The 25,333-nt window shown below is 37.7% G+C and overlaps 1 protein-coding gene across 13 annotated transcripts in view; it reads right to left on the bottom strand.

Annotated features, from left to right (window-relative positions):
- Nucleotides 1-25,333, bottom strand: part of CCDC171 (coiled-coil domain containing 171) — a 408,737-nt gene that overhangs the window by 191,387 nt on the left and 192,017 nt on the right. Inside the window, exon 22 of one of the 13 annotated variants that reach the window (XM_064381374.1) lies at nucleotides 23,224-23,287. The exons of the other annotated variants lie outside the window; for them this stretch is intronic. Coding sequence (XP_064237444.1) covers nucleotides 23,240-23,287 — 48 coding nt within the window. The 3' untranslated portion in view covers nucleotides 23,224-23,239. Of the gene's footprint in view, nucleotides 1-23,223; nucleotides 23,288-25,333 lie in introns of those variants that run through there. 13 annotated transcript variants of the gene reach the window in all.

Here is a 25,333-nt window from a genome sequence, read left to right on the forward strand (position 1 = left end):
GGCTATTTTTCCCATTGGTTGATGCAGATTCTTCATTGTGTTGATGCTCTTTACCATTTCGTGCATTTTTGGAGTGGCTGGTACTGGTTGTTTTTTTCTATGTGTAGTGCCTCCTTCAGGAGCTGTTGTAAAGCTGGTCTGATGGTGATGAAATCTCTGAGTGCTTGCTTGTTCACAAAGGATTTTATTTTTCCTTCAATTATGAAGCTTAGTTTGGCTGGATATGAAAATCTGGGTTGAAAGTTCTTTTCTTTAAGGATGTTGAATATTGGCCCCCACTCCCTTCTGGCCTGTAGGGTTTCTGCTGAGAGATCTGCTGTGAGTCTGATGGGCTTCCCTTTGTGGGTAACCCGACCTTTCTCTCTGGCTGCCCTTAGTATTTTCTCCTTCATTTCAACCCTGGCGAATCTGATGATTATGTGCCTTGGGGTTGCTCTTCTAGAGGAATATCTTTGTGGTGTTCTCTGTATTTCCTGGACTTGAATATTGGTCTGCCTTGCTAGGTTGTGGAAGTTTTCCTGGATAATATCCTGAAGAGTATTTTCCAGCTTGGATGCATTCTCTTCGTCACATTCAGGTACACCTATCAAATGTAGATTAGGTCTTTTCACATAGTCCCATATTTCTTGTTGACTCTGTTCATTCCTTTTTACCCTGTTTTCTCTAATGTTGCCTTCTCGTTTTAGTTCATTGAGTTGATCTTCGACCTCTGATATCCTTTCTTCTGCTTGGTCAATTCGGCTGTTGAAACTTGTGCATGCTTCACAAAGTTCTCGTGTTGTGTTTTTTAGCTCCATCTATTCGCTCATATTCCTCTCTAAGTTGTCCATTCTTGTTAACATTTCGGCAAGTCTTTTTTCAAGGTTCTTAGTTTCTTTGCATTGGGTTAGAACATGTTCTTTTAGCTCACGGAAGTTTCTTATTATCCACTTTCGGAAAGCTGATTCTGTCATTTCATCACACTCATTCTCCATCCAGTCTTGTTCCCTTGCTGGTGAGGAGTTGTGCTCCGTTGTAGGAGGAGAGGTGTTCTGGTTTTGGGTGTTTTCATCCTTTTTGCGCTGGTTTCTTCCCATCTTTGTGGATTTATCCACCTATCGACTTTGTAGTTGCTGTCTTTCTGATTTTGGTAATTTTAAGTGTGCAGTAGCTGAACTCATAAACCCCCTTTTCTTCCCCCAGGTGGTCTGTCCCAGGGAATTAGGGCGTTATGATTTTCCGCTGTTGCAATCGTTTTCCCTGCCCACAAGGTGGCAGCCTAGTCACACTCAGCCTGCAGAGGCTTCGTTGAGCTGCTGTGGGCTCCGCCCAGCTTCCGTGTGAGCTTCCCTGCAGTCCTGTTTATGTGTGTGTAGTTAGAACTGCTTCCGCTATGCTGACCCGCCCCTGTAGTGACGGAGTCTCTATAGTGGCGGGTTGTCTTGGTTACAGCAAATTGTCCTGGGAACTGCAGGGTGTTTCCCGGTGGGTGACGCCCCTCCTCCACAGAGCTGGACCATCCCGGGTTCAGTCATGTTTCCAGAGGCATCCTCTTTGCCCGGGAATCTCTTGGGTTGAGTCCCTGCCTCAGCTCCCCTTGCTTGCCCAGAGGGGATCCGGTCTCGCTCACTCTGCACAAGGGGCCGCTGCTCCCTGCCTCGGGTGCAGGCAGAGCAGCCACGCCAGTCCAACCAGTGGCGCTGGCAACCCGTGGAGCTTCTCCACCTGTGAATCTCCTGGTCTGTGGGCAGTAAAAATCCGCTGCCCTGTGAGCCGCTGCATCAGCCAAAGCAGTGGCTCTGAGATTCGTGGCGTGCCCTTGCCCGGGAGTGTCCTGGCTTGAATCCCTGCTTCAGCTCCCCTTGCTGGCTCAGAGGTGATTCAGTCTCTCTCGCTCTGTACGTGGATCTGCCGCCCCCCGCCTCAGGGCGTAGGCCGAGCGGCGCGCCGCTCAAACCAGCGGCACTGGTTACCCATGCGGCTCCTCCTCCTGTGAATCCCGTGGTCTGTGGGCAGTAAAAATCCGTCTGGAAATGCGGCGTCCACTCACCCTCTGTGCCTTCTTTCGGAGCTGCGATCCCGACTTCCTCCTAATCGGCCATCTTGAAAACCTCCCCAAAATAATTTTAAAATTAAAAAAAATTAAAGACAACCATAAAAAAGAGGAGTTCAATACTGTAAAACATGATACCATGTTTTAATATGCATATGATAAATTACTAATATACAAGCATATATATGTAAATAGGTACACTTAAAAATATGAAAGGGATATATCAAAATAGTAGTGAAATACTTTTTTTTCTTGTTAGCATTTTTCATTATTTTCAATATAATGTGTATAAACTTTATATAATAAAAAAAAATACAACTGATAGCCAGGCGCAGTGGCTCATGCCTTTAATTCTAGTACCTTGGGAGGCCGAGGTGGGTGGACCACTTAGGTCAGGAGTTCAAGACCAGCCTAACCAACATGGTGAAACCCTGTCTCTACTAAAAACACAAAATTAGCCGGGTGGCGCACACCTGTAATCCCAGCTACTTGGAAGGCTGAGGCAGGAGAATTGCTTAAACCCGAAAGGCAGAGTTTGCAGTGAGCCACGATTGTGCCATTGCACTCCAGCCTGGACAAGAAAAGAGAAACTCCATCTCAAAAAAAAAAAAGAAATGTAACTGACACAAGCTTCATAAGCTCAACTTTCATCACAAAATCTAAGTTCAGATACAGGGTTTCATAACAATAGTAATTAAAATTGATTTTTAATGTGCTCTAGTAAACAAAGATAGGAAATTGCTCAGTTATATAACTTTTTATCAAATGGTAAATACAAATATATCTAATATGCAACTAAATTTAATCACTATCATTTATTCAACTCTTTGGTGTGGGGGAAGATTTCAGTGACCTGTTTCCCTCTAGGGAATAAACAGGGCTTTAGTATTTCTTAAGCTTATAGTCACATCATAATACATATCCAACTGATTCCCAGGATTTTGTCAAACCCTCTCCCCAATTAAAGTTGCTGTTTTTAAGACTTTTAGCCACGACACAGCTTAGAAACCCTAAGTCAACATTGTTCACTGATAAGTGATTTTCTAAATTCCACAAGGACTCTATGTTCTATGTCACAGGACATAGATCAGAAACAGATGAATTCTGTTTCCAACACAGATATAATCTTGATGATTTGGGTTTGCTTTGATACTCCGACTTTACTCCTAAAATAAGATATAACCACCATAAAGTAGCATCCCGTTTCATCTATTATAGTGATTTTCCTTGTTGGTACTCTTAACAATAATCCTTATAGAGTGCATATACCTCCCTAACCACATTTTGGCAATTGGCCAGACTTTTGCTAGCAAAAGATAAAACTGACAAATATGCTTTACCCTTTGCAGTTTCAGACGTTCTAATTTCATCAAGGTTAATACTATTTCATACATTTTCTGTACTAAAACACAGAAAATAATACTTTCCAGCACTAAGATCAAAGCATTATAAAGTCATATTCATTGGGTAGCCTCTTCATTGTAAATATATTAAAATAAAATGCAATTTGTTAAGATGAATAAATAATGGTGTTTTCTGAAATAACATCTTATAGTGATGTGATGTAACAGTGCAGTATTACTAAACTTCCAAATAAAACTTGAGCATGCTAATTAAATGTTTTCTATAAACAGAAAGGTATAATGATTTAGAATACATATCCCCACATGGGGTAAAATTACCTCTGAAATGAATTAAACATTGCCACTTAATCACGGTGGAAATATGAACATATAATTAGATAATTACCTCCAAAGACTGAGACATTTAAATTTATGCTCATTCTACTACAAATGTAATATTCTAAAGTTGGTTACTATGATTGACTACAATTAAATTAAATATTTCTAAAACAAAACATCGCTAAGTCTCAGATTAATGAGAACTAAAATAATCATGCTCAAAAAGTGAATAAATTTTAATTGGTCATTTAGATTATAATGTGCTATTTATTACTTTAAAATTGAGCCCACTGAAACAAATATTTTCATAAACTATACAGTCTGGGTCATTTTTGTAGCACATTCAAAGAAAATAATTATTCTAAAAGAGAAAAATCTTACTACGATACTGTCATTCTCAATAAACATCTCTGGGTTCAGGTCTTTGCTCCACTAATTATTAGCTCTGCAACTTGGGCTAAGTTAAATTCTCTGTGCCTTTGTTTCCTCATCTGCAAATGATGGGCAATAATAGTTATTTTAAAAATTGTTTTAAAGATTAGATGAGAAATTATTATCTGCAAATTATTTAGCCAAGTGCCAAGGAAATAAATCCTAGCTATTTTTATCTAATGCAAGGACAAATGCCAACAAAATTTACATAGTCTCTTAAAGCCTCAACATTGGAGGCTTATAAGTTTACAAAGAACCCTCATTGTAGTTAATAATAAAACAAACCACTAAAGCAAATACAAGTCATAAGATAATAAAATTGCATATTTGTATTAATAAAGTATTTTGGCCTATTACCAATTCAATTCAACTAATTATAGAGAAAATTCTTTATTTAAAGAAATGAAAGACTTATTCAACAATGACAAAAATCAACTTCAGTCACAGATTTTAAGTGAAATAACATAAATGAATATCATTTACAAAATTCCAAATAGTTTATATATATTTGAACACTTTAGTTTCCAGATAGAAATGTATAAAGCCATGTACCACATAAGGTTTCAGTCAACATTGGACCATGTATACTACGGTAATCTCATAAGATATGTATACTACGGTAATCTCATAAGATTATAATGAGACCGGGTGCAGTGGCTCATGCCTGTAATCCCAGCCCTTTGGGAGGCTGAGGTGGATGGATTACCTGAGGTCAGGAGTTCGAGACCAGCTTGGCCAACATGGCGAAACCCCATGTCTACTAAAAAGTACAAAAAAATTAGCCAGGCATGGTGGTGTGTGCCTGTAATCCCAGCTACTCAGGAGGCTAAGGCAGGAGAATCACTTGATCCTGGAAGGTGGAGGTTGCAGTGAGCTAAGATTGCGCCACTGCACTCCAGGCTGGGCAACAGAGCAGAACACGGTCTCAGAAAATAAAAAATAAAAAAAAATAAGATAATAATGAAGGTGAAAATTTCCTATCACCTAGTAATGTCTTGATGATCCTGACCCCATGCAGACCTAGGCTAACTTGTGTATTCAGAAAAACACTTACTGAATAAGAATATATAGAAAATGTTGGCCGGGCGCGGTGGCTCAAGCCTGTAATCCCAGCACTTTGGGAGGCCGAGGCGGGTGGATCCCGAGGTCAAGAGATCGAGACCATCCTGGTCAACATGGTGAAACCCCGTCTCTACTAATACAAAAAATTAGCTGGGCACGGTGGCGCGTGCCTGTAATCCCAGCTACTCAGGAGGCTGAGGCAGGAGAATTGCCTGAACCCAGGAGGCGGAGGTTGCGGTGAGCCGAGATCGCGCCATTGCACTCCAGCCTGGGTAACAAGAGCGAAACTCCGTCCCAAAAAAAAAAAAAAAAAAAGAATATATAGAAAATGTTTTTGTACAGCTTTACAGTATGTTGTGCTTTAGGCTAAGTGTTGCAAAGAAGTCAAAGTATACAGTGCTTATAAAGTCTACAGTAGTATTCAGTAACATCCTACATCTTCACATTTACTCACCACTCATTCACTGAGTCACTTAGAGCAACTTCCAGTCCTTCAAGCCCCATTCATGGTAAGTGCTCTACACAGGTATATGATTTTTATCTTCTGTACAATATTTCTACTGTACTTTTTCTCTGTTCAGATAACACAAATCCTTACCATTGTGTTACAACTGCTGACAGCATTCTGTATAGTAACATTCTGTATAGGTTTGTAGCCTAGAATCAATAGGCTTTACCATAGAGCCTATGTGTATAGAAAGCTATGTATCCAGGTCTGTGTAAGTATATTATATGATTTTTGCATAACAAAATTGTCTGACATAGTCTCAGGGCACAGCCTCATCCTTAAAGGACACATGACTGTATTTCAGATGAAAATGCAACCTCATTTAAGGAAGGCACACCAAGGGATCAAATGCCAACCACAGCTGGATAAGGTCAAATTAAAGTAGAAAGGGATTTGACTTGTATCTTACCATTTAAATGTCCACTGTAGGTTTATTTGGCATTTCTATGGCATTTCACACCAAAAGTTCAAAAAATAAAATTCTGTATAGACTTAACTTTAGCAAAAAGAAAAAGAAGATCATGGGAAAAGTTGACTGAATTGAAAAATAAAGACACCCTAAGGAAAACTCCTTGTAAGTAGTACTTCTTTACCAAAAAAAAAGAAGAAAAGGAAGACAAAAAAGTAGGAGGCTGAAGCAGGGGACAAAAAAGAAATCAAAACCAAAATACTCAAACACCCTCTAACTATAAGGGACTTTAATATTGCAACAAAACCAAAGAAAGAAACAAACCAAGAAAGGTCATACACACTGATATTCAGGCTATCAGGAAAATATGATTACAAACATTTTTTAAAAGGCAGTTTTGTAAGCCTATTGATTCCTTTTGCACATTTCAAGGTAAAGTAGTTACTTTGTAGTTGACTCAATAATATTACAAAGAACTGTCAGGAGTCTGAATTTAATAAGAACCCTCTCTGTTTTTTAAAGAAAAACTAAAGACAAGTTAAAGCTCAAAACTAACTGGAACAAATGGTATGCGAGTACATATGCATAACATGTAGTCCACTTATGCAATAATCCCATTTTTCTTCCAAAGCATTGACTTATAATAAATCTTTCCTATTGCAATATAAATTCCAAGGTCACAGTCAAAGATATTTATTAGTATAATTACAATGTAGAAAAAAATATACCAGTAAACCTCCAGTTCCAGGTTTCATAAATTAATAGAATTAGAAGATTAAGAACGTGTCAAGTGTGTTTTAATTCTTCAACTCTAAAAAGATTCCTAATGTCGCACTTTTTTACATAATCGAATTTCCAGTTTTGTTTGTATTTTTTAAATTGTATACACACACACACACACATTATCACACTTAAGGTTCTGCGGTACATGTGCAGAACACGTAAGATTGTTGCATAGGTGCCTACACGGCAATGTGGTTTGCGGCCTCCATCCCCCAGTCACCTATATCTGGCATTTCTCCCCATGTTATCCCTTCCCAACCTCCCTATTCTCCCGCAACAGACCCCAGTGTGTGATGCTCCCCTCCCTGCGTCCATGTGTTCCCACTGTTCAACACGCGCCTATGAGTGAGAACATGCAGTGTTTGGTTTTCTGTTCTTGTGTCAGTTTGCTAAGAATGATGGTTTCCAGATTCATCCATGTCCCTAAAAAGAACACGAACTCATCATCATTTATGGCTGCATAGTATTCCATGGTGTATATGTGCCACATTTTCCTTGTCCAGTCTATCATTAATGGGCATTTGGGTTGGTTTCAGGTCTGCTATTGTAAACAGTGCTGCAATGAACATGAGTCTTTATAATAGAACAATTTATAATCCTTCGGATATATACCCAGTAATGGGATTGCTGGGTCAAATGGAATTTCTATTTCTAGGTCCTTGTGGAATCGCCACACTGTCTTCCACAATGGTTGAACTAATTTACATTCCAAGCAACAGGGTAAAAGTGTTCTTATTTCTCCACATCCTCTTCAGCATCTGTTGTCTCCAGATTTTTTTAATGATCACCATTCTAACTGGTGTGAGATGGTATCTCAATGTGGTTTTGATGTGCATTTCTCTAATGACCAGAGATGATGAGCATTTTTTCATGTGTTTGTTGGCAGCATACATATCTTCTTTTGAAAAGTGACTGTTCATGTCCTTTGCCCACTTTTGACTGGGTTTGTTTTTTTCTTGTAAATCTGTTTTAGTTCTTTGTAGATTCTGGATATTAGCCCTTTATCAGATGGGTAGATTATTTCCATTTCTTGCCTGATTGCTCTGGCTAGAACTTCCAATACTATATTGAATAGGAGTGGTGAGAGATGGCATCTTGTCTGGTGACAGATTTCAAAGGGAATGCTTCCAGTTTTTGTTCATTTAGTATGATATTGGCTGTGGGTTTGTCATAAATAGCTTTTATTATTTTGAGATACAGTCCATCAATACCTAGTTTATTGAGAGTGTTTAGAATAAAGGGCTGTTGAATTTTGTCAAAGGCCTTCTCTGTATGTATTGAGATAATAAATAAATAATAATAAATGGTATTGGGAAAACTGGCTAGCCATCTGCAGAAAGCAGAAACTGGACCCCTTCCTGACACCTTACATTAAAATTAACTCCAGATGGATTAAAGACTTAAACATAAGACCTAACACCATAAAAACCCTAGAAGAAAATCTAAGCAAAACCATTCAGGACATAGGTGTAGGCAAGGACTTCATGACCAAAACACCAAAACCATTGGCAACAAAAGCCAAAATAGACAAATGGGACCTAATCAAACTCCACAGCTTCTGCACGGCAAAAGAAATAGTCATTAGAGTGAATCAGCAACCAACAGAATGGGAAAAAAATTTGCAGCTTACCCATCTGACAAAGGGCTGATATCCAGAACTTACAGAGAACTAAAACAGATTTACATGAAAAAAACAAACAAGCCCATTCAAAAGTGGGCGAAGGATATGAACAGACACTTTACAAAAGAAGACATATATGAGGCCAACAAACATATGAAAAAATGCTCATCATCACTGGTCATTAGAGAAATGCAAATCAAAACTACATTGAGATACCATCTCACGCCAGTTAGAATGGCGATCATTAAAAAATCTGGAGACAACAGATGCTGGAGAGGATGTGGAGAAATAGGAACACTTTTACACTGTTGGTGGGAGTGTCAAGTAGTTCAACCATTGTGGAAGACAGTGTGGCGATTCCTCAAGGACCTAGAAATAGAAATTCCATTTGACCCAGCAATCCCATTACTGGGTATATATCCAAAGGATTATAAGTCGTTCTACTATAAGGACACATGCACACGAATGTTCATTGCAGCACAGTTTACAATAGCAAAGACTTGGAAACAACCCAAATGCCCATCGATGATAAGACTGCACAGGGAAAATGTGGCACATATACAGCATGGAATATTATGCAGCCATCAAAAACGATGAGTTCGTGTCCTTTGTAGGGACATGGATGAACCTGGAAACCATCATTCTCAGCAAGCTGACACAAGAACACAAAATCAAACATGTTCTCACTCATAGGCAGGTGTTGAACAATGAGAACACATGGACACAGGGAGGAGAGCACTACACACTGGGATCTGTTGGGGGGAAATAGGGGAGGGACAGCAGAGGGTGGGGCGTTGGGAAGAGATAGCATGGGGAGAAATGCCAGATATAGGTGAAGGGGAGGAAGGCATCAAATCACACTGCCACGTGTGTACCTATGCAACAATCTTGCATGTTCTTCACATGTACCCTAAAACCTAAAATGCAATTTAAAAAAAAAGAAAGAAAAGTAAAGGCCACCAGCTGTTTTAGGGTTTTGTTTGTTTGAGGGGGAAGTCTGTTTCTTAATATGCTTTCCTTCTAATAAGCACCAAATAGTAACATAAAAGTTAGAAAATGAATATCCTGCTTTTTTCTGTAACTGAAATAAAATACGAATTATAATACTGCAGAGGTTGCTTGTGAAACCTCTGCGGGTTATAACATTTAAAGCTAAGATAAATCTCAATAGGTCATCTAGATCAGATGAGTCTTTCATGTCTTACTTCCTAAAGGTTTCCACCACCATAAAAACAAACAAAAACATTTTCTCATAGGGATATTTAATTTAAACTAAATATTCCTTTGATGCCTTAGTAACTTAGGAAAATACAAAACTGTCAAACAGCATTCCAGCAAGGATTTTTCCAGATACTACCAGTCATTGTCACTGCTTGAGGAACACTGACATAATCTCAACAAATCACAGCCACCCCAACTTCACTACCAAAGACAGATTATCATTAGTAAGCTCATTCATTCAGCAGCAAGCTACTATTATGCTATAATTATGGAAAATACCTTATTTGCTACCATTATAGCACATGATTCTTTTTATATTTATACTTTTATTTTTTGAGCAGGGTCTCACTCTGTTGCCCAGGCTAGAGTGCAGTGGCACAGTCATGGCTCACTGCAGCCTCAATCTGCTGGACTCAGGTGATCTTCCCACCTCAGCTTCTTGAGTAGCTGGGACTATAGACACATGTAACCATACCAGGCTAATATTGTTATTTTTTGTTTTTTAGTTGAGATGGGGTTTTGACATGTTGTCCAGCCTGGTCTTGAACTCCTGGGCTCAAGCAATCCTCCCACCTCAGCCTCCCAAAGTGATGGGATTACAGGTGTGAGCCACCATGCCCAGACCACATAGTTCTTTTATCATATATAATATGAATCTCTTGGATAGCAAGTTTTGCAGAGTATTTTCACTAAGGAGGGAAAATACATGGGAGGTAGACTTATACCACCTTAAATTTTAGATGCTTTAGACCCTACCTGAGTCTTTCTATCTTTCTTCACATCTCCCTCTTCTCATCTTTATGCATTTTCAGATTCAAGGCTTTAATTTCAGACACATTTAAGTGGTCCTAATTTCTTTAAATTTCACTTGGCCATCATCTTCCCTCAAGTTATCATCTATCAGCCTTTCTTTCTGCTTTTGCTAATTCCTCAAAAGTAAAAATCTATATCTACTACTTTGTCTTCCCATTCATACATTAGATGTAATAAAAGAGCCAATAGATTGAAATACAAATTCCTGCTCTAATATTTACTACCTGAGGAAACTTGGTCAAACTACTAACATCCCTGAGCATTAATTTTCTAATCTGTAAAAGGAAATTTTGGTGTCTATACTATATAGACTGCTATGAGGACTGAATGTGACAATATACTTGAAGTATTAATCAGAGAGCCAGATGCATGGTAAACACTCAATAAATAATGCTTGCCATTCTTTGCCATGTGATATCTGGCCTTTGGACTCACCATTCTCCTAGCAGAGACAGGACTTTACATGCCAGTATACAGTTCCCAGTCTTCCATATGCCAGTCAAGAAGGAGAAAACTCACTTATGAACTAAAGATACAAAAACCCTGGTGATTATTTTTTCCATCAACATAAGCTATTTTTTGACCTATTTTTAGAAAAGAAAAATATTACAGAGAAAAATCATTTTCATTACATTTGAAAAAAATTATTTTCATTCAGTTTTCTCTGAAAAATATTATAGAGAAAAATCATTTTCTTTACAGTTTAAAAAAATAGTTTTCATTATCTGACAGCCTACAGCTTTTACTCACAGTATTCAGGCTTCTGTAGCACCCTATACAGAATGAGGTTCTTTCTATTCTCTATTGAACTTAAATCTAGGCATATCTGTTTCTTCCAGTAAGAGATGAAATGTGTTTGCGCCCAGGAATAGCTATTTGCTGAATAAATCTTTCTTTTGAAAACTATCTTCTTTTAAGGAGTTCCAACATAAAAATCTAAGAATATATAGTAAGCAAAATTATTTTAAACAAGTTTTCAAAATAGATTCAAACTAAACACCTAATATGTATGGGCATTTGATGTTACTGAACACTTTCTCAGTAAAATTATTCACATATGACTTTTCTAAGTCCTGTTTGTTTTCTGTTGCTCCTCTTTTTCCTCCTGTCTTCCAAATTTAGATCTTTCCTACATTTGTTTGCTCTTTCATGCCTTCAAGATGTTTCATCTACTCTTTACGTCTTTAACACTTTACTACAACCAACAGCTATGCATTTCCTCACTCAAATTTATAATCATCTCAAAATAAAACAAAACCAAAAGCTGAAATCATCTTTTTCACATTGCCCAAACTGATTCCCCTGCCCTCTTTGTTGTTAGAAGTACTATTAATCTTACATGTAAAATATAAATTATTATAAATATAAATATAAATTAATATTCCTTTATATTCCTATATCCTCTACATTTACTCTCTCATGAAATCCTGCTATTGAAGACTTCTAAGAAAGGTCCTCACCTCAGATTTTAAAAATGGATTCTAAGAAATAGAAAGATTAATCCTTTTCCTTCATTGTGACCCATAGGAAAATAGATAGGGTAGGAGAATTCTAACATGAATTGCTCAGACATACAAAAAAATTACTTAGAAGCAGAAAAGCTTATTCAGCTACAACAAACTAAAGGCTCAAAAATCACAAGGTCTTTGAACTCAAGTGGCCTAATCAATCTAAAAGAAACATAATCTAGGGCACCCTCACAAGCTAGCTTAATCCAATTAAAAGGACAAATATGCAAAATTAAAAATAAGAAATAGGTGACAATATCAGATACATAGGAATTTTTAATGATTATAAGGAAAGATATGGCATTCCCCTAGGTGTATCTGAAACACTTTCAAACTTGAATAAAATGAAAGATTTCTACGAAAATAAAGAAGCAACTGATTCAAGAAGGTCCACAGTCTAGTTCAAGATGATACTTCCTCTCTCTGGCAAAATTCCATTTTAGAAAGCAGTGAAAGCTTCAATCTTCAACCTAGAGTATATGTAGGAGATATGTACAGAAAAGAGAAGTAACGTAATTACTCTCTCCAACCTAGAGGAGGCTCAAGTTGTAAAAACACTACAATACAGGGTGGGAGTAAATCAAGGTGTAGAAGATAGAAATTAAAAGACTATACTTGGAATGACCAACCACACCCACATGGCCCCCTACACACACACACACAATCATACAAAACTGTAAGCAGACATTTACCTGCAAGGGAGAAAAAAGAAGGTATTTATTTTATAAAACAAACTAACACCACATAAAAACTGAATGACATCTCTAAGGGAGAAACAGGCAACTAGCTATTAGTGGTGGTGCCAAAAAGCACAGACCAGCACATTCATTTGAGGGTTGCCAAGCCTAACAGCAAGCTCATAGCCCATCCACCCTAAAGGAAAGCCAACCAGTCACCAAGTCTTATCTATATACAAAGTGCTAGTTTGCATTTTTTTCTTCATTTGCATTTTCACGACCAAACAAAGCTTTTTATAAATTTGATGAAAGCCTTTGTTTCTGTTACAATTTAGAACAATCTGTCATATGTTCCAGCGTTACATATGACAAATTAATCTAAAACATAATGGTGTCAAACTACTGTTATGAGACTAGGATTGCATGAATCAGGAAACAGAATATGGCAAAGCAGGGACTCTCTGTTTCCTAGTATCTGGAGCCTCAGCTGAAGGCTGGTGTATGAAGTCACCTGAAGTCTCATTTACACGTCTGGCATTTGATGCTAGCTTGTTGCATGAGACCCTAGCTGACCTGTTAGCTAAGCATATTCATCCCTAATTCACCATGTGATCCAGGCTTCCCCAGAGAATGATGGCTGGTTTCCAACAGAAAACATTGAGAGAGAAAAAGAAAATCAGGCAGAAGCCACGTCTTTATGACACAGTCTCAAAAGCCATGCACTGTCACTTCACAAAGGCCCATTCAATTCAAAAAGAAAGAAATAGTTTCCACATCTTGATATGGGAGTAGCAAGATTCTAGAAGCACTTGCGGGATCAGAAATATTGCTGTGGCCATTTTTGGAAATTATAATCTTCCATGGCCTTCAGCATAAAACAAGGGGATCAACAAAAACAAATGGAAGAACATATGAAGATCTCAGAAGAAAGATAATTCAGAGAACTTAAATAATTGTTTATTGTTATTTGCTTGTTAAACATGCAGTGTTAAAAACTATAATTTAAGAAAATACAGAAACTTTAAAAAAGATGCCATGAAAAGAGAATGAGAAATTAAAAGCAATTCTGAGAAATTAAAATATGCCTACCATATAAAGCATTTCAACAGAAAGAGTGAAGAGAAGCTACCAGAATCTAAAATAAGAAGACAGAAAATATTTTTAAAATATAAGAGCCATAGAGGATAGAACCAGGATATTCAACTTCTGACAGCCTAATAGATGTTCCAGAAAGAAAGAAGAGAAATCCAAATAAGAGAAAATGAGATTGAATTTTGAAATCTATGGAGTATCATTTCACAAAGTAAAAACGTTAATCCTCTGGAAGCTTAGGATCTACCTCATTTTGGTGCTCTCCTACCACCAATATTGAACTGAACTTCAAGTAGTCTAAATTATACTCATTTGAAATAAATAATTTGACAGATAAATAGCTGCTATTAGCTGCAGATTAAGACACTTCTAGAATTACTCCAATTTCCATTCCTATTTTAAACAATTTTCTTTAAAAAAAAAAAAAATCTTAGAAAATGCCCCAAACTTGAAAGAAAACCATATATTGGAAACAGGGAGGGTGATGAAGTTGAGCAATTCTGAGTTCAAGTTCTTTTTCTCCCTAGCCACTAGACCACCAAAAACTGAGTTCAAGTTTTGACTCCAAAATTTACTAATAGGTGACATTGGACCAATTTATTAAAACTCTGATCCTTAATTAACTTTCTATGTATAATTTATATTTATTTATTATTATATATGTATTTCCAGGAAATTAGAGGATTACAGAGAATCCACATCCACTTAAAGCATCCATTTTATAATGGTTACATTATTAGCATAACTCAGGATCCTTATGAGAATGCAAAGACGTGATAGCTCTATTTTCCTTCTACCTACATTATTAAAGAAATATTCTCTGAACTAATATTGATCTATGCATTGTCTTAAATCATCTACTCCTTGTCTATATTTTTAGTTATCAACATGTGATTGATGTCTTTAATGCAGGAGACTATAGCAATCTAATTCTACAAACACAAGGCAAATTAATAGGTTCTATTTCTAATAGTGTAAACTAGAAAAATATTCTCATCTGAAATTCAGTCACAAGTGGATGAAGAAGAAAATCTGAGGTTGATTCTCTTTTTTTCTATTCTTTTTTTTTTTAACATTTTAGGTTTTGGGGTACAAGTGAGGAACCTGCAAGATTGTTGCATAGGTACACACATGGCAGTGTGATGCGTTGCCTTCCTCCCCATCATCTATATCTGGCATTTCTCCCCAAGCTATCTCTCCCCAACTCCCCACCCCCCACTGTCCCTCCTCAATTTCCACCCTACAGACCCCAGTGTGTGATGCTTCCTTCCCTGTGTCCATGTGCATTGTTCAACACCCACCTATAAGTGAGAACATGCAGTCTTTGATTTTCTGTTCTTGTGTCAGTTTGCTGAGAATGATGGTTCCATACCACAAGAGCAACCTTGGGAGAGTTAGAGCAGGAGAAAGTAAAAACTCTTTCAATCTCTTCAATAGTATTACTTCTCTAAGTATAATAAATGTATCACCATCATTCAATCTGAGAACTCAAGAGGAAAGGAACCATTTTAATAGCAAACTGGCCTGACATCTAAAGCCATGTAGATAATGACCACTTCCTAATAGCACTGTGAGCCACCTTGGAATCAGACAATGACTTGACCACCAGAGGCTGTCAGAGTAAATTAGAAGGGACCATTCTAATCAAAGTACTATGATAAATCTAGGGATAGACAAAAGTAAAATATTAATAAGAAAGGCACCTCATTGTACAAAGATAGTTGTTTCTTAAAGAGTTCGCATGATAGATATCAGCCAACTTCCTGTATATATGTTGTTCTGTTCATCTATTTTAATAAAAGATGTTTTTTAACTACAAAATTGTAGTTTATTAAAGTCATAATTCTAATCTTGACCTTAGCTAAAACAGGCTTTGTAAATTCAGACCATGAGATCATATGAATCAAAGTACTTGCGAATACCTGGGGGCATCATACCAGTAACTGTTGAAAGGGATGTAAAAGCAAAGCGCCAATAGGACACTGAACACACAAATTACAACAACCACACCCAAAGCATGTCACAGAATATATTTTCAACAATAAACATCCTGATATACATACATATACATATATATTTATTTACATATAAAATTAATACATAAGTAAATGTGTAATTATATATATAATTATGTGTTGTGTATAAATTTTGATATTGTCTATAGGCATATAAGTGAAACCTATAATGTATTTATATAAAATGTATGGTGTATGTATACACATGTAACTGAGTATGTGCATGTGTATAGAGATAAATATAGATACATGGTTTGAAAAGTGAAAAGCCAATGTCATGTTTTTTCATTTAATAAAATGAGAATTTTGATAATAAATGGTACAACTTCTTGTAAAGCTCAGGAAAAAAAATTCTCTACTGTGTAGCCTGATGAATTCAGAATATGACTAAGTGGCTTGATAGGGGAAATCAGATTCAATGCTATTAAGTTTTCTTTAAGTGGGCAACATATGACAAGTAACAAGAATGCATAATTTCAAGTCTAGCAATGTCTGTTCTAAAATTTACCTAAGAATGATTTTGATAAAAGGGAAATTTTTTTTTTGTCATGAAAATATTCTTATAAACATAAAGAAAACATCACATTATCAACTGTCCCTTTAAATAGGTGTAAAGCATTTTATTTTTCTTAAATATAAAATACAAAAATCTGCTATGACAAACTAAAATTAGAATTTTCATTTCCAACAGTAGCATTCTTTGAAACTGTGAAGGGCCCAAAGGGAATCAAGCCTTTCACGTAACATTAAAAATATATTTGGCTTTTATATAAAGCAGCATTCTCATGTGTATGGTCAAGTTCTTTGCAAGTATTTTTCTTTCTGCAATCTTAACATTGTGACTGTTAAGTAAAATAATATGAAGTGCCTTGCAATGTGCCTAACCAAAGTATATATGCTCAGTAATGTTAGTACTCTTTTCTCAAACTACACTACAAATAACAAATTAACTTTACGTAAAGTATATAAACAGAAAACACCTATGAAAAAAATTTATTATTCCTTTTTATGCTTAATGCGAAGCAAGACAATATACCTTTTCTTATCTGTCACACTGGCAAAGGTTCTTGGTTTTGATTTGTTGTTATTGGTGTTTTAATGGTAACAGCTAATGATAGCCAATGCCGATGAGAATAGAATTAGACAAGTACTCTTACACACCCTCTCAGAAAAACACCAGAACTGAAAAAACATCCATAGCCTTAAAGAAACACACATGGACGGATCCAAGATGGCCGATTAGGAGCAGCTCAGGATTGCAGCTCCTAGTGAAAGCGCAGAGGGTGAGTGGACGCCACATTTACAGATGGATTTTTATTGCCCACAGACAAGGAGATTACCAGGCAGAGAGCCCCAAGGGTTGCCAGTGCGGCTGTTTTGGCCGGCATGGCTGTTTTGGCTGGCAAGCCAGGTCTCTGCACAAAATACACAGGTCCAGGTCATCGCTCTTTTAGCTGGCAATTGGAGCTCTTGGGAGACAGAGTCACCCATTCAACTGATAAAAAAGGGGACTGAAACAGGGAGCCAGGCCAAGAGATTCCCAGGCAAAAAAGCGCCATGAGTCTCAGCGCAGCTGTTTCAGCCAGCACAGTGGGTTGTTACATGGGAAATCACCAGATCCCGGCACCTTTTCAACAGGCGACTGGAACACCTGGGAGGCAGAGTCAGCCATTCAACTGAAAAAACAAAAGGGGGTCTGAGGCAGGGAGCCAGGTGATCAGGCTCAGCTGGTCCCACCCCCACAAAAAAACAGCAATCTGAAATGCTCTGGATTGAGAGTTTCACAGCAAGCACAGCTGAACCTGGGAGGGTCCAGCTCTGTGTGGGAGGGGCGTCCGCCATTACCGAGGCAGTCCACCACTATGGAGCTAATCCGCCATTGCTGAGGTAGCCCGCCATTGCCAAGGAAGCACACAATTACAGAGGTGGGCTGCCATTGCCAAGGCAGTTCTAACTATACTCGTATAAACAGGACTGCAGGGAAGTTCACACGGCAACTGGGGGGAACCCACAGCAGCTCAGCAAAGCCTCTGCAGGCAGACAGTGACTAGGCTGCCTCTTGCTGGGCAGGGCAGCCCTGAAAAAAGGCAGCAGCATGACAGAAACTGATAAATAAAGCCCTACCTTCCTGGGACAGAGCACCTGGGGAAAAAAAAAGGGGGAGTTTATGAGTTCTGTTGCAGCAGACTTAAATGTGCCTGCCAAGCAGCTCTGAATGAACAATGGAGCTCACAGCTCAGCACTCGATTACCTATAAAGGACAGACTGTCTCCTCAAGCAGCTCCCTGACCCACATATATCCAAAGAGTCACCTCATAAAGGAGAGCTCAGATTGACATCTGGCGGGTATCCTTCTGTGACAAAGATAGCAGAAGAAGAAACTGGTAGCAACCCTTACTGTTCTGCAGCTGCTGCAGGTGATCCCCAGGCAAGCAGGGCCTGGAGTGGACCTTAGTAGTCCTACAGCAGAGGGGCCAGACTGTTAGAAGGAAAACTAAGAAACAGAAAGAAATAACTTCGTCATCAACAAACTGAACATCCACTCAGAGACCCAATCTGAAAGCCAACAACTACAAAGACGACAAGTAGATAAATCCACAAAGATGGGAAGAAACCAGTGCAACAAGGATGAAAACACCCAAAACCAGAACGCCTCTCTTCCTACAAGGAATCACAACTCCTCACCAGCAAGGGAACAAGGCTGGATGGAGAATGAGTGTGATGAATTCACAGAAACAGGCTTCAGAAGGTGGGTAATAAGAAACTTCACTGAGCTAAAAGAACATGTTCTAACCCAATGCAAAGAAACTAAGAACCTTGAAAAAAGATTTGACGAAATGCTAATGAGAATAAACAACTTAGAGAGGAATATAAGTGAATTGATGGAGCTGAAAAACACAACATGAGAATTTTGCGGAGCATACACAAGTTTCAACAGCTGAATCAACCAAGCAGAAGAAAGGATATCAGAGGTTAAATATCAACTCAATGAAATAAAATGAGAAGGCAAGATTAGAGAAAAAAAGGATAAAAAGGATTGAACAAACTCTCCAAGAAATATGGGACTATGTGAAAAGACCTAATCTATGTTTGATAGGAGTACCTGAATGTGACAGAGAGAATGATTCCAAGCTGGAAAATACTCTTCAGGATATTATCCAGGAAAACTTCCCCAACCTAGCAAGTTCAGCCAATATTCAAGTCCAGGAAATATAGAGAACACTACAAAGATATTGCTCAAGAAGAGCAACCCCAAGGCACATAATCGCCAGATTCACCAGGGTTGAAATGAAGGAGAAAATGCTAAGGGCAGCCAGAGAGAAAGGCTGGGTTACCCACAAAGGGAAGCCCATCAGACTCACAGCACATCTCTCAGCAGAAACCCTACAAGCCAGAAGAGTGTGGGGGCCAATATTCAACATACTTAAAGAAAAGAACTTTCAACCCAGAATTTCCTATACAGCCAAACTAAGCTTCATAAGTGAACGAGAAATAAAATCCTATACAAACAAGTAGGTACTCAGAGATTTCATCATGACTAGGCTTGCTTTACCAGAGTTCCTGAAAGAAGCACTCAACATAGAAAGGAGGAACCAGTACCAGCCACTCCAAAAACATACCAAATGGTAAAGAGCATCAACACAATGAAGAAACTTCATCGACTAAAGGACAAAACAGCCAGCTAGCATCAAAATGGCAGTATCAAATTCACACATAACAATATTAACCCTAAATGTAAATGGACTAAATGCCCCAATCAAAAGACACAGACTGGCAAAATTGGATAAAAAGCCAAAACCCATCAGTGTGCTGTATCCAGGAAACCCATCTCACATGCAAGGATACACAAAGGCTCAAAATAAAGGGATGGAGGAAGATTTACCAAGCAAATGGAGAGCAAAAAAAAAGCAGGAGTTGCAATTCTCATCTCTGATAAAATAGACTTTAAACCAACAAAGATCAAAAGAGACAAAGAAGGACATTACATAATGGTAAAAGGATCAATGTAACAAGAAGAGTTAACGATCCTAAATATATGTGCACCCAATACAGGAGCACCCAGATACATAAAGCAAGTTCTTAATGACTTACAAAGAGACCTAGACTCCCACACAATAATAGTGGGAGACTTCAACACACCATTGTCAATATTAGACAGATCAACGAGACAGAAAACTAACAAGGATGTCCAGGACTTGAACTCAAGCCTGGACCAAGCAAACCTAATAGACATTTACAGAACTCTGCACCCCAAATCCACAGAATATACATTCTTCTCAGCACCATATCACACCTACTCTAAAACTGACCACATAATTGGAAGTAAATCACTCCTCAGCAAATGCAAAAGAACAGAAATCATAACAAACAGTATCTCGGACCACAGTGCAATCAAGTTAGAACTCAGAATACAGAAACTGACTCAGAACCGCACAGCTTCATGGAAACTGAACAACTGGCTCTTGAATGTTGACTGGATAGACAATGAAATGAAGGCAGATATAAAGATGTTCTTAGAAACCAACGAGAATGAAGACACAACGCATCCGAATCTCTGGGACACATTTAAAGAAGTGTCTAGAGGAAAATATATAGCAATAAATGCCCACATGAGAAGTAAGGAAAGATCTAAAATAGACACCCTATCGTCAAAATTGAAAGAGCTAGAGGAGCAAGATCAAAAAAACTCAAAACCTAGGAGAAGACAAGAAATAACTAAGATCAGAGCAGAACTGAAGGAGATAGAGACACAAAAAACCCTTCAAAAAATCAATAAATCCAGGAGCTGGTTTTTTGAAAAGATCAACAAAACAGACAGACCACTAGCCAGATGAATAAAAAAGAAAAGAGAGAATAATCAAATAGATGCAATAAAAAACGATAAAGGGGTTATCACCACAGATTCCACAGAAATACAAACCATCATCAGAGATTATTACAAACAACTCTATGCACATAAACCAGTAAACCTGGAAGAAATGGATAAATTCCTGGACACTTCCACACTCCCAAGCCTAAACCAGGAAGAAGTTGAAACCCTGAATAGACCAATAACAAGGGCAGAAGTCGAGGCAGCAATTAAGAGACTACCACCCAAAAAAAGCCCAGGTCCAGACGTGTTCACAGCCGAATTCTACCAGACATACAAAGATGAGCTGGTACCATTCCTTCTGAAACTATTCCAAACAATCCAAAAAGAGGGAATCCTTCCCAGATCATTTTATGAGACCAACATCATCCTGATACCAAAACCCGGCAGAGACTCAACAAGGAAAGAAAACTTCAGGCCAATATCCATGATGAACATAGATGCAAAAATCTTCAATAAAATACTGGCACACCGATTGCAACAGCACATCAAAAAGCTTATCCACCATGGTCAATTAGGCTTCATCCCGGGGATGCAAGCCTGGTTCAACATACGCAAGTCTATAAACATATTTCACCACATAAATAGAACCAAAGACGAAAACCACATGATTATCTCAATTGATGCAGAGAAGGCCTTTGAAAAAATTCAACAGCCCTTTATGCTAAAAACCCTCAATAAACTAGGTATTGATGGAACGTATCTCAAAATAATAAAAGCTATTTACAACAAACCCACAGCCAATATCATACTGAATGGGCAAAAACTGGAAGCATTCCCTTTGAAATCTGGCACTAGACAAGAATGCCCTCTCTCGCCACTCCTATTCAATATAGTATTGCAAGTTCTAGCCAGAGCAATTAGGCAAGAAAAAGAAATAAAGCGTATTCAAATAGGAAAGGAGGAAGTCAAATTGTCTCTATTTGCAGACGACATGATTGTGTTTTTAGAAGACCCCATCGTCTCAGCCCAAAATCTCCTGAAACTGATAGGCAACTTCAGCAAAATCTCAGGATACAAAATCAATGTGCAAAAATCACAAGCATTCCTATACACCAATAACAGACTTAAAGAGAGTTAAATCAAGAACGAACTGCCATTCGCAATTGCTACAAAGAGAATAAAATACCTAGGAATACAACTAACAAAGAACATAAAGGACCTCTTCAAGGAGAACTACAAACCACTGCTCCAGCAAATAAGAGAGGACACAAACAGATGGAGAAACATTCCATGCTTATGGTTAGGAAGAATCAATATCGTGAAAATGGCCATACTGCCCAAAGTAATTTACAGATTCAATGCTATCCCCATCAAGCTATCAATGACCTTCTTCACAGAACTGGAAAAAAACCACCTCAAACTTCATATGGAACCAAAAGAGAGCCCACAGTCATTAGAGTGAATCAGCAACCAACAGAATGGGAAAAAATTTTTGCAATCCACCCATCTGACAAAGGGCTGATATTCAGAATCTACAAAGAACTAAAACAGATTTACAAGAAAAAAACAAACAATCCCATTCAAAAGTGGGCAAAGGATATGAACAGACACTTTACAAAAGAAGACAGTTTCTCAGGATTGTCCTTGATTCATCTCTTTGACATTCATATCTAATCCATTAGAAAATTACATAAGTGTTACATTCAAAAGCAAATACATGCAGAATCTAACCTCTTTTTACTCCTACCACTCTGTCCTAAGCCATTCTTCTTAGAACTGAACTGGATTATACTGTTAGCTTCCTAACCTGTCTCTCTGTTTCCACTTTTGCATACCTATAGTCTATACTTCAATAGATGTCAGAATGATTCTTTGAAAATATAAGTATAAATAATGTCACCCATGCCCCTAAAACAAGATACAAAACTACGTATAGCATATTTCCACTTTTATTTGCCAAAACAATAATAATATTTATATGTGAGTGATGAGATTATATAAAGTTATTTTTGTTTATTCTGTTATTAATTTTTTTCTTACAATAAGCAGGTGTAATTTAAAAAACAAATACAACATTTGTAAAAAAAAGTTTATACAAAATTGAACTGTATAATTCAAGTATTTTAATTTTAAAATATCATCTAATCAAACGTAGTACTCAATTAAAAAACATAAATTATGACTCATTGAGGACAAATTCAAACATGAAAAAAACATTTTTTTTAAATGTATATGAGAACATCCACTTTGAAAAAAGGAAATTATCATGTCATAATAAGACATCAGGAGCGAGATCCAAGATGGCTGATCACTAGCAGCTCGGGCTCATAGCTCCCAGTGAAAGTGCAGAGAACGAGAGGACGCCACACTTTCAGACAAATATTTGTTGCTCACGGACCAAGAGATTCCCAGTGGAGGAGCCCCACGGGTCGCCAGAGCGACTCTTGTGGCCGGCACAGCGGTTTTGCTGGCGCCTCAGTGCGGCAGTTCTTGGTGCAGAGTCTGGAGATTCCCGAGCAGAAAAGCACCATCAATCTTAACACCGCTGTTTTGGCCGGCACAGTGGATTGCTCAGATTTCGGCGCTGGGAATCAACAAGTTGGACATCCTCTCAGAGACCTAGTTAGAAAGTCGGCAATTACAAAGATGACAGAGGGATAAATATATAATGAAGGGAAGAAACCAGCCTAAAAAGGCAGAGAATACTCAAAATCAGAATGCCTCTCCCTCTATAGAGGATCGCAATTCCTCATCAGTAATGGAACAAGGCTTAATGGAGAATGAGTGTGTTCCAATAACAGAAGCAGGTTTCAAAAGGTGGGTGATATGAAACTTCTGTGAATTAAAAGAACTTGTTCTAACCCAATGTAAAGAAACTAAGAACCTTGAAAAAAGGTTTGACAAAATGTTAACGAGAATGGACAATTTAGAGAGGAACATAAGTGAATTGATGGAGCTGAAAAACACAACACAAGAACTTCGCGAAGTATGCACAAGTTTAAACAGTCAAATTGATCAAGCAGAAGAAAGGATATCAGATGTCAAGGACCAGCTTAGTGAAATGAAACGAGAAGACAAGATTGGAGAAAAAAGGATAAAAAGGAATGAGCAAAGTCTCCAGGAAATATGGGACTATGTGAAAAGACCTAATTTACGTTTGATAGATGTACCTGAATGTGACGAAGAGAATGAATCCAAGCTGGAAAATACTCTTCAGGAGATTATTCAGGAAAACTTTCCCAACCTAGCAAGGCAGGGTAATATTCAACTCCAGGTAATACAGAGAACACCACAAAGATATTCTTCAAGAAGACCAACCCCAAGGCACATAATCGCCAGATTTATTAGGGTTGAAATGAAGGAGAAAATACTAAGGGCAGCCAGAGAGAAAGGTCAGGTTACCCACAAAGGGAAACCTATCAGACTTACAGCAGATCTCTCAGCAGAAACCCTACAAGCCAGAAAAGAGTGGGGACCAATATTTAACATCCTTAAAGAAAAGAACTTTCAACCCAGAATTTCATATCCAGCCAAACTAAGCTTTACAAGCTAAGGAAAAATTAAATCTTTTGCGAACATACAAGTACTTAGAGACTTCACCACCACCAGGCCTGCTTTACAAGAGCTTCTGAAAGAAGCACTATACATAAAAAGGAACAACTAATATCAGCTTTTCCAAAAATATATCAAAAAGCAAAGAGCATTAACACAATGAAATATTTACACCAACTAATGGGCAAAACAGCCAGCTAGTATCAAATGGCAGTATTAAACTTATATATATTCTAATTGGATAAAAAGCCAAAACCCATCGGTATGCTGCATCCAGACCCATCTCACGTGCAAGGATACACAAAGACTCAAAACAAAGAGAAGGAGGAAGATTTACCAACCAAACAGAGAGTAAAAATAAACAAATAAATAAAAAGCAGGAGATACAATTCTCGCCTCTGATAAAGTAGACTTTAAAGCAACAAAGATCAAAAGAGGCAAAGAAGGACATTACATAATGGCAAAAGGATCATTGCAACAAGAAGAGCTAACGATGCTATAGATCAACGAGACAGAAAATTAACAAGGACATCCAGGACTTGAACTCAGACCCAGAACAAGTAAACTTAATAAACATTTATAGAACTCTCCACTTCAAATACACAAAACATACATTACCACCTCACACCTATTCCAAAAGTGACTACATAATTGGAAGTAAATCACTCCTCAGTAATCGCATAGCATTTCATAGGTTTAAATGAAATATTGGTTGGCTGCTTGTTTGTTATTTTCTTCCCTTATTCCTTCCTGTCTACATCATTAAGTATAATTATTGGTATAAAAGAGATTTTCAATACCCATTACTAAACTGCATTTTAGCCTGGGCAAGAAAGCAATACTCCCATTCTCTCTCTCTCTTTCTCTTCCTTTTTCTTCCTCTTCTTTATTCTTTTTTTTCTTTCTTTCTTAAAAAAAAAATAATAAACTGCATAATTTTTGGTAACTGCTCTCAAAGCATTTATGTGTTGCATCACTCAGGGCCAATTGTATAGAATGCACTTTGTATTTTTTCATGTTACAGAAAGTGGGCATTAAATGTACAAACAAGTTTGCCTATAACATAAACTTGTATAGTCAAATCATTCCTGGTTACAGAATATGCAGGAAAAA

Source organism: Aotus nancymaae, unplaced genomic scaffold, assembly GCF_030222135.1.
Source record: "Aotus nancymaae isolate 86718 unplaced genomic scaffold, 86718_ANA_hifiasm-v0.15.2.pri h1tg000003l, whole genome shotgun sequence".
Taxonomy (NCBI): domain Eukaryota; kingdom Metazoa; phylum Chordata; class Mammalia; order Primates; family Aotidae; genus Aotus; species Aotus nancymaae.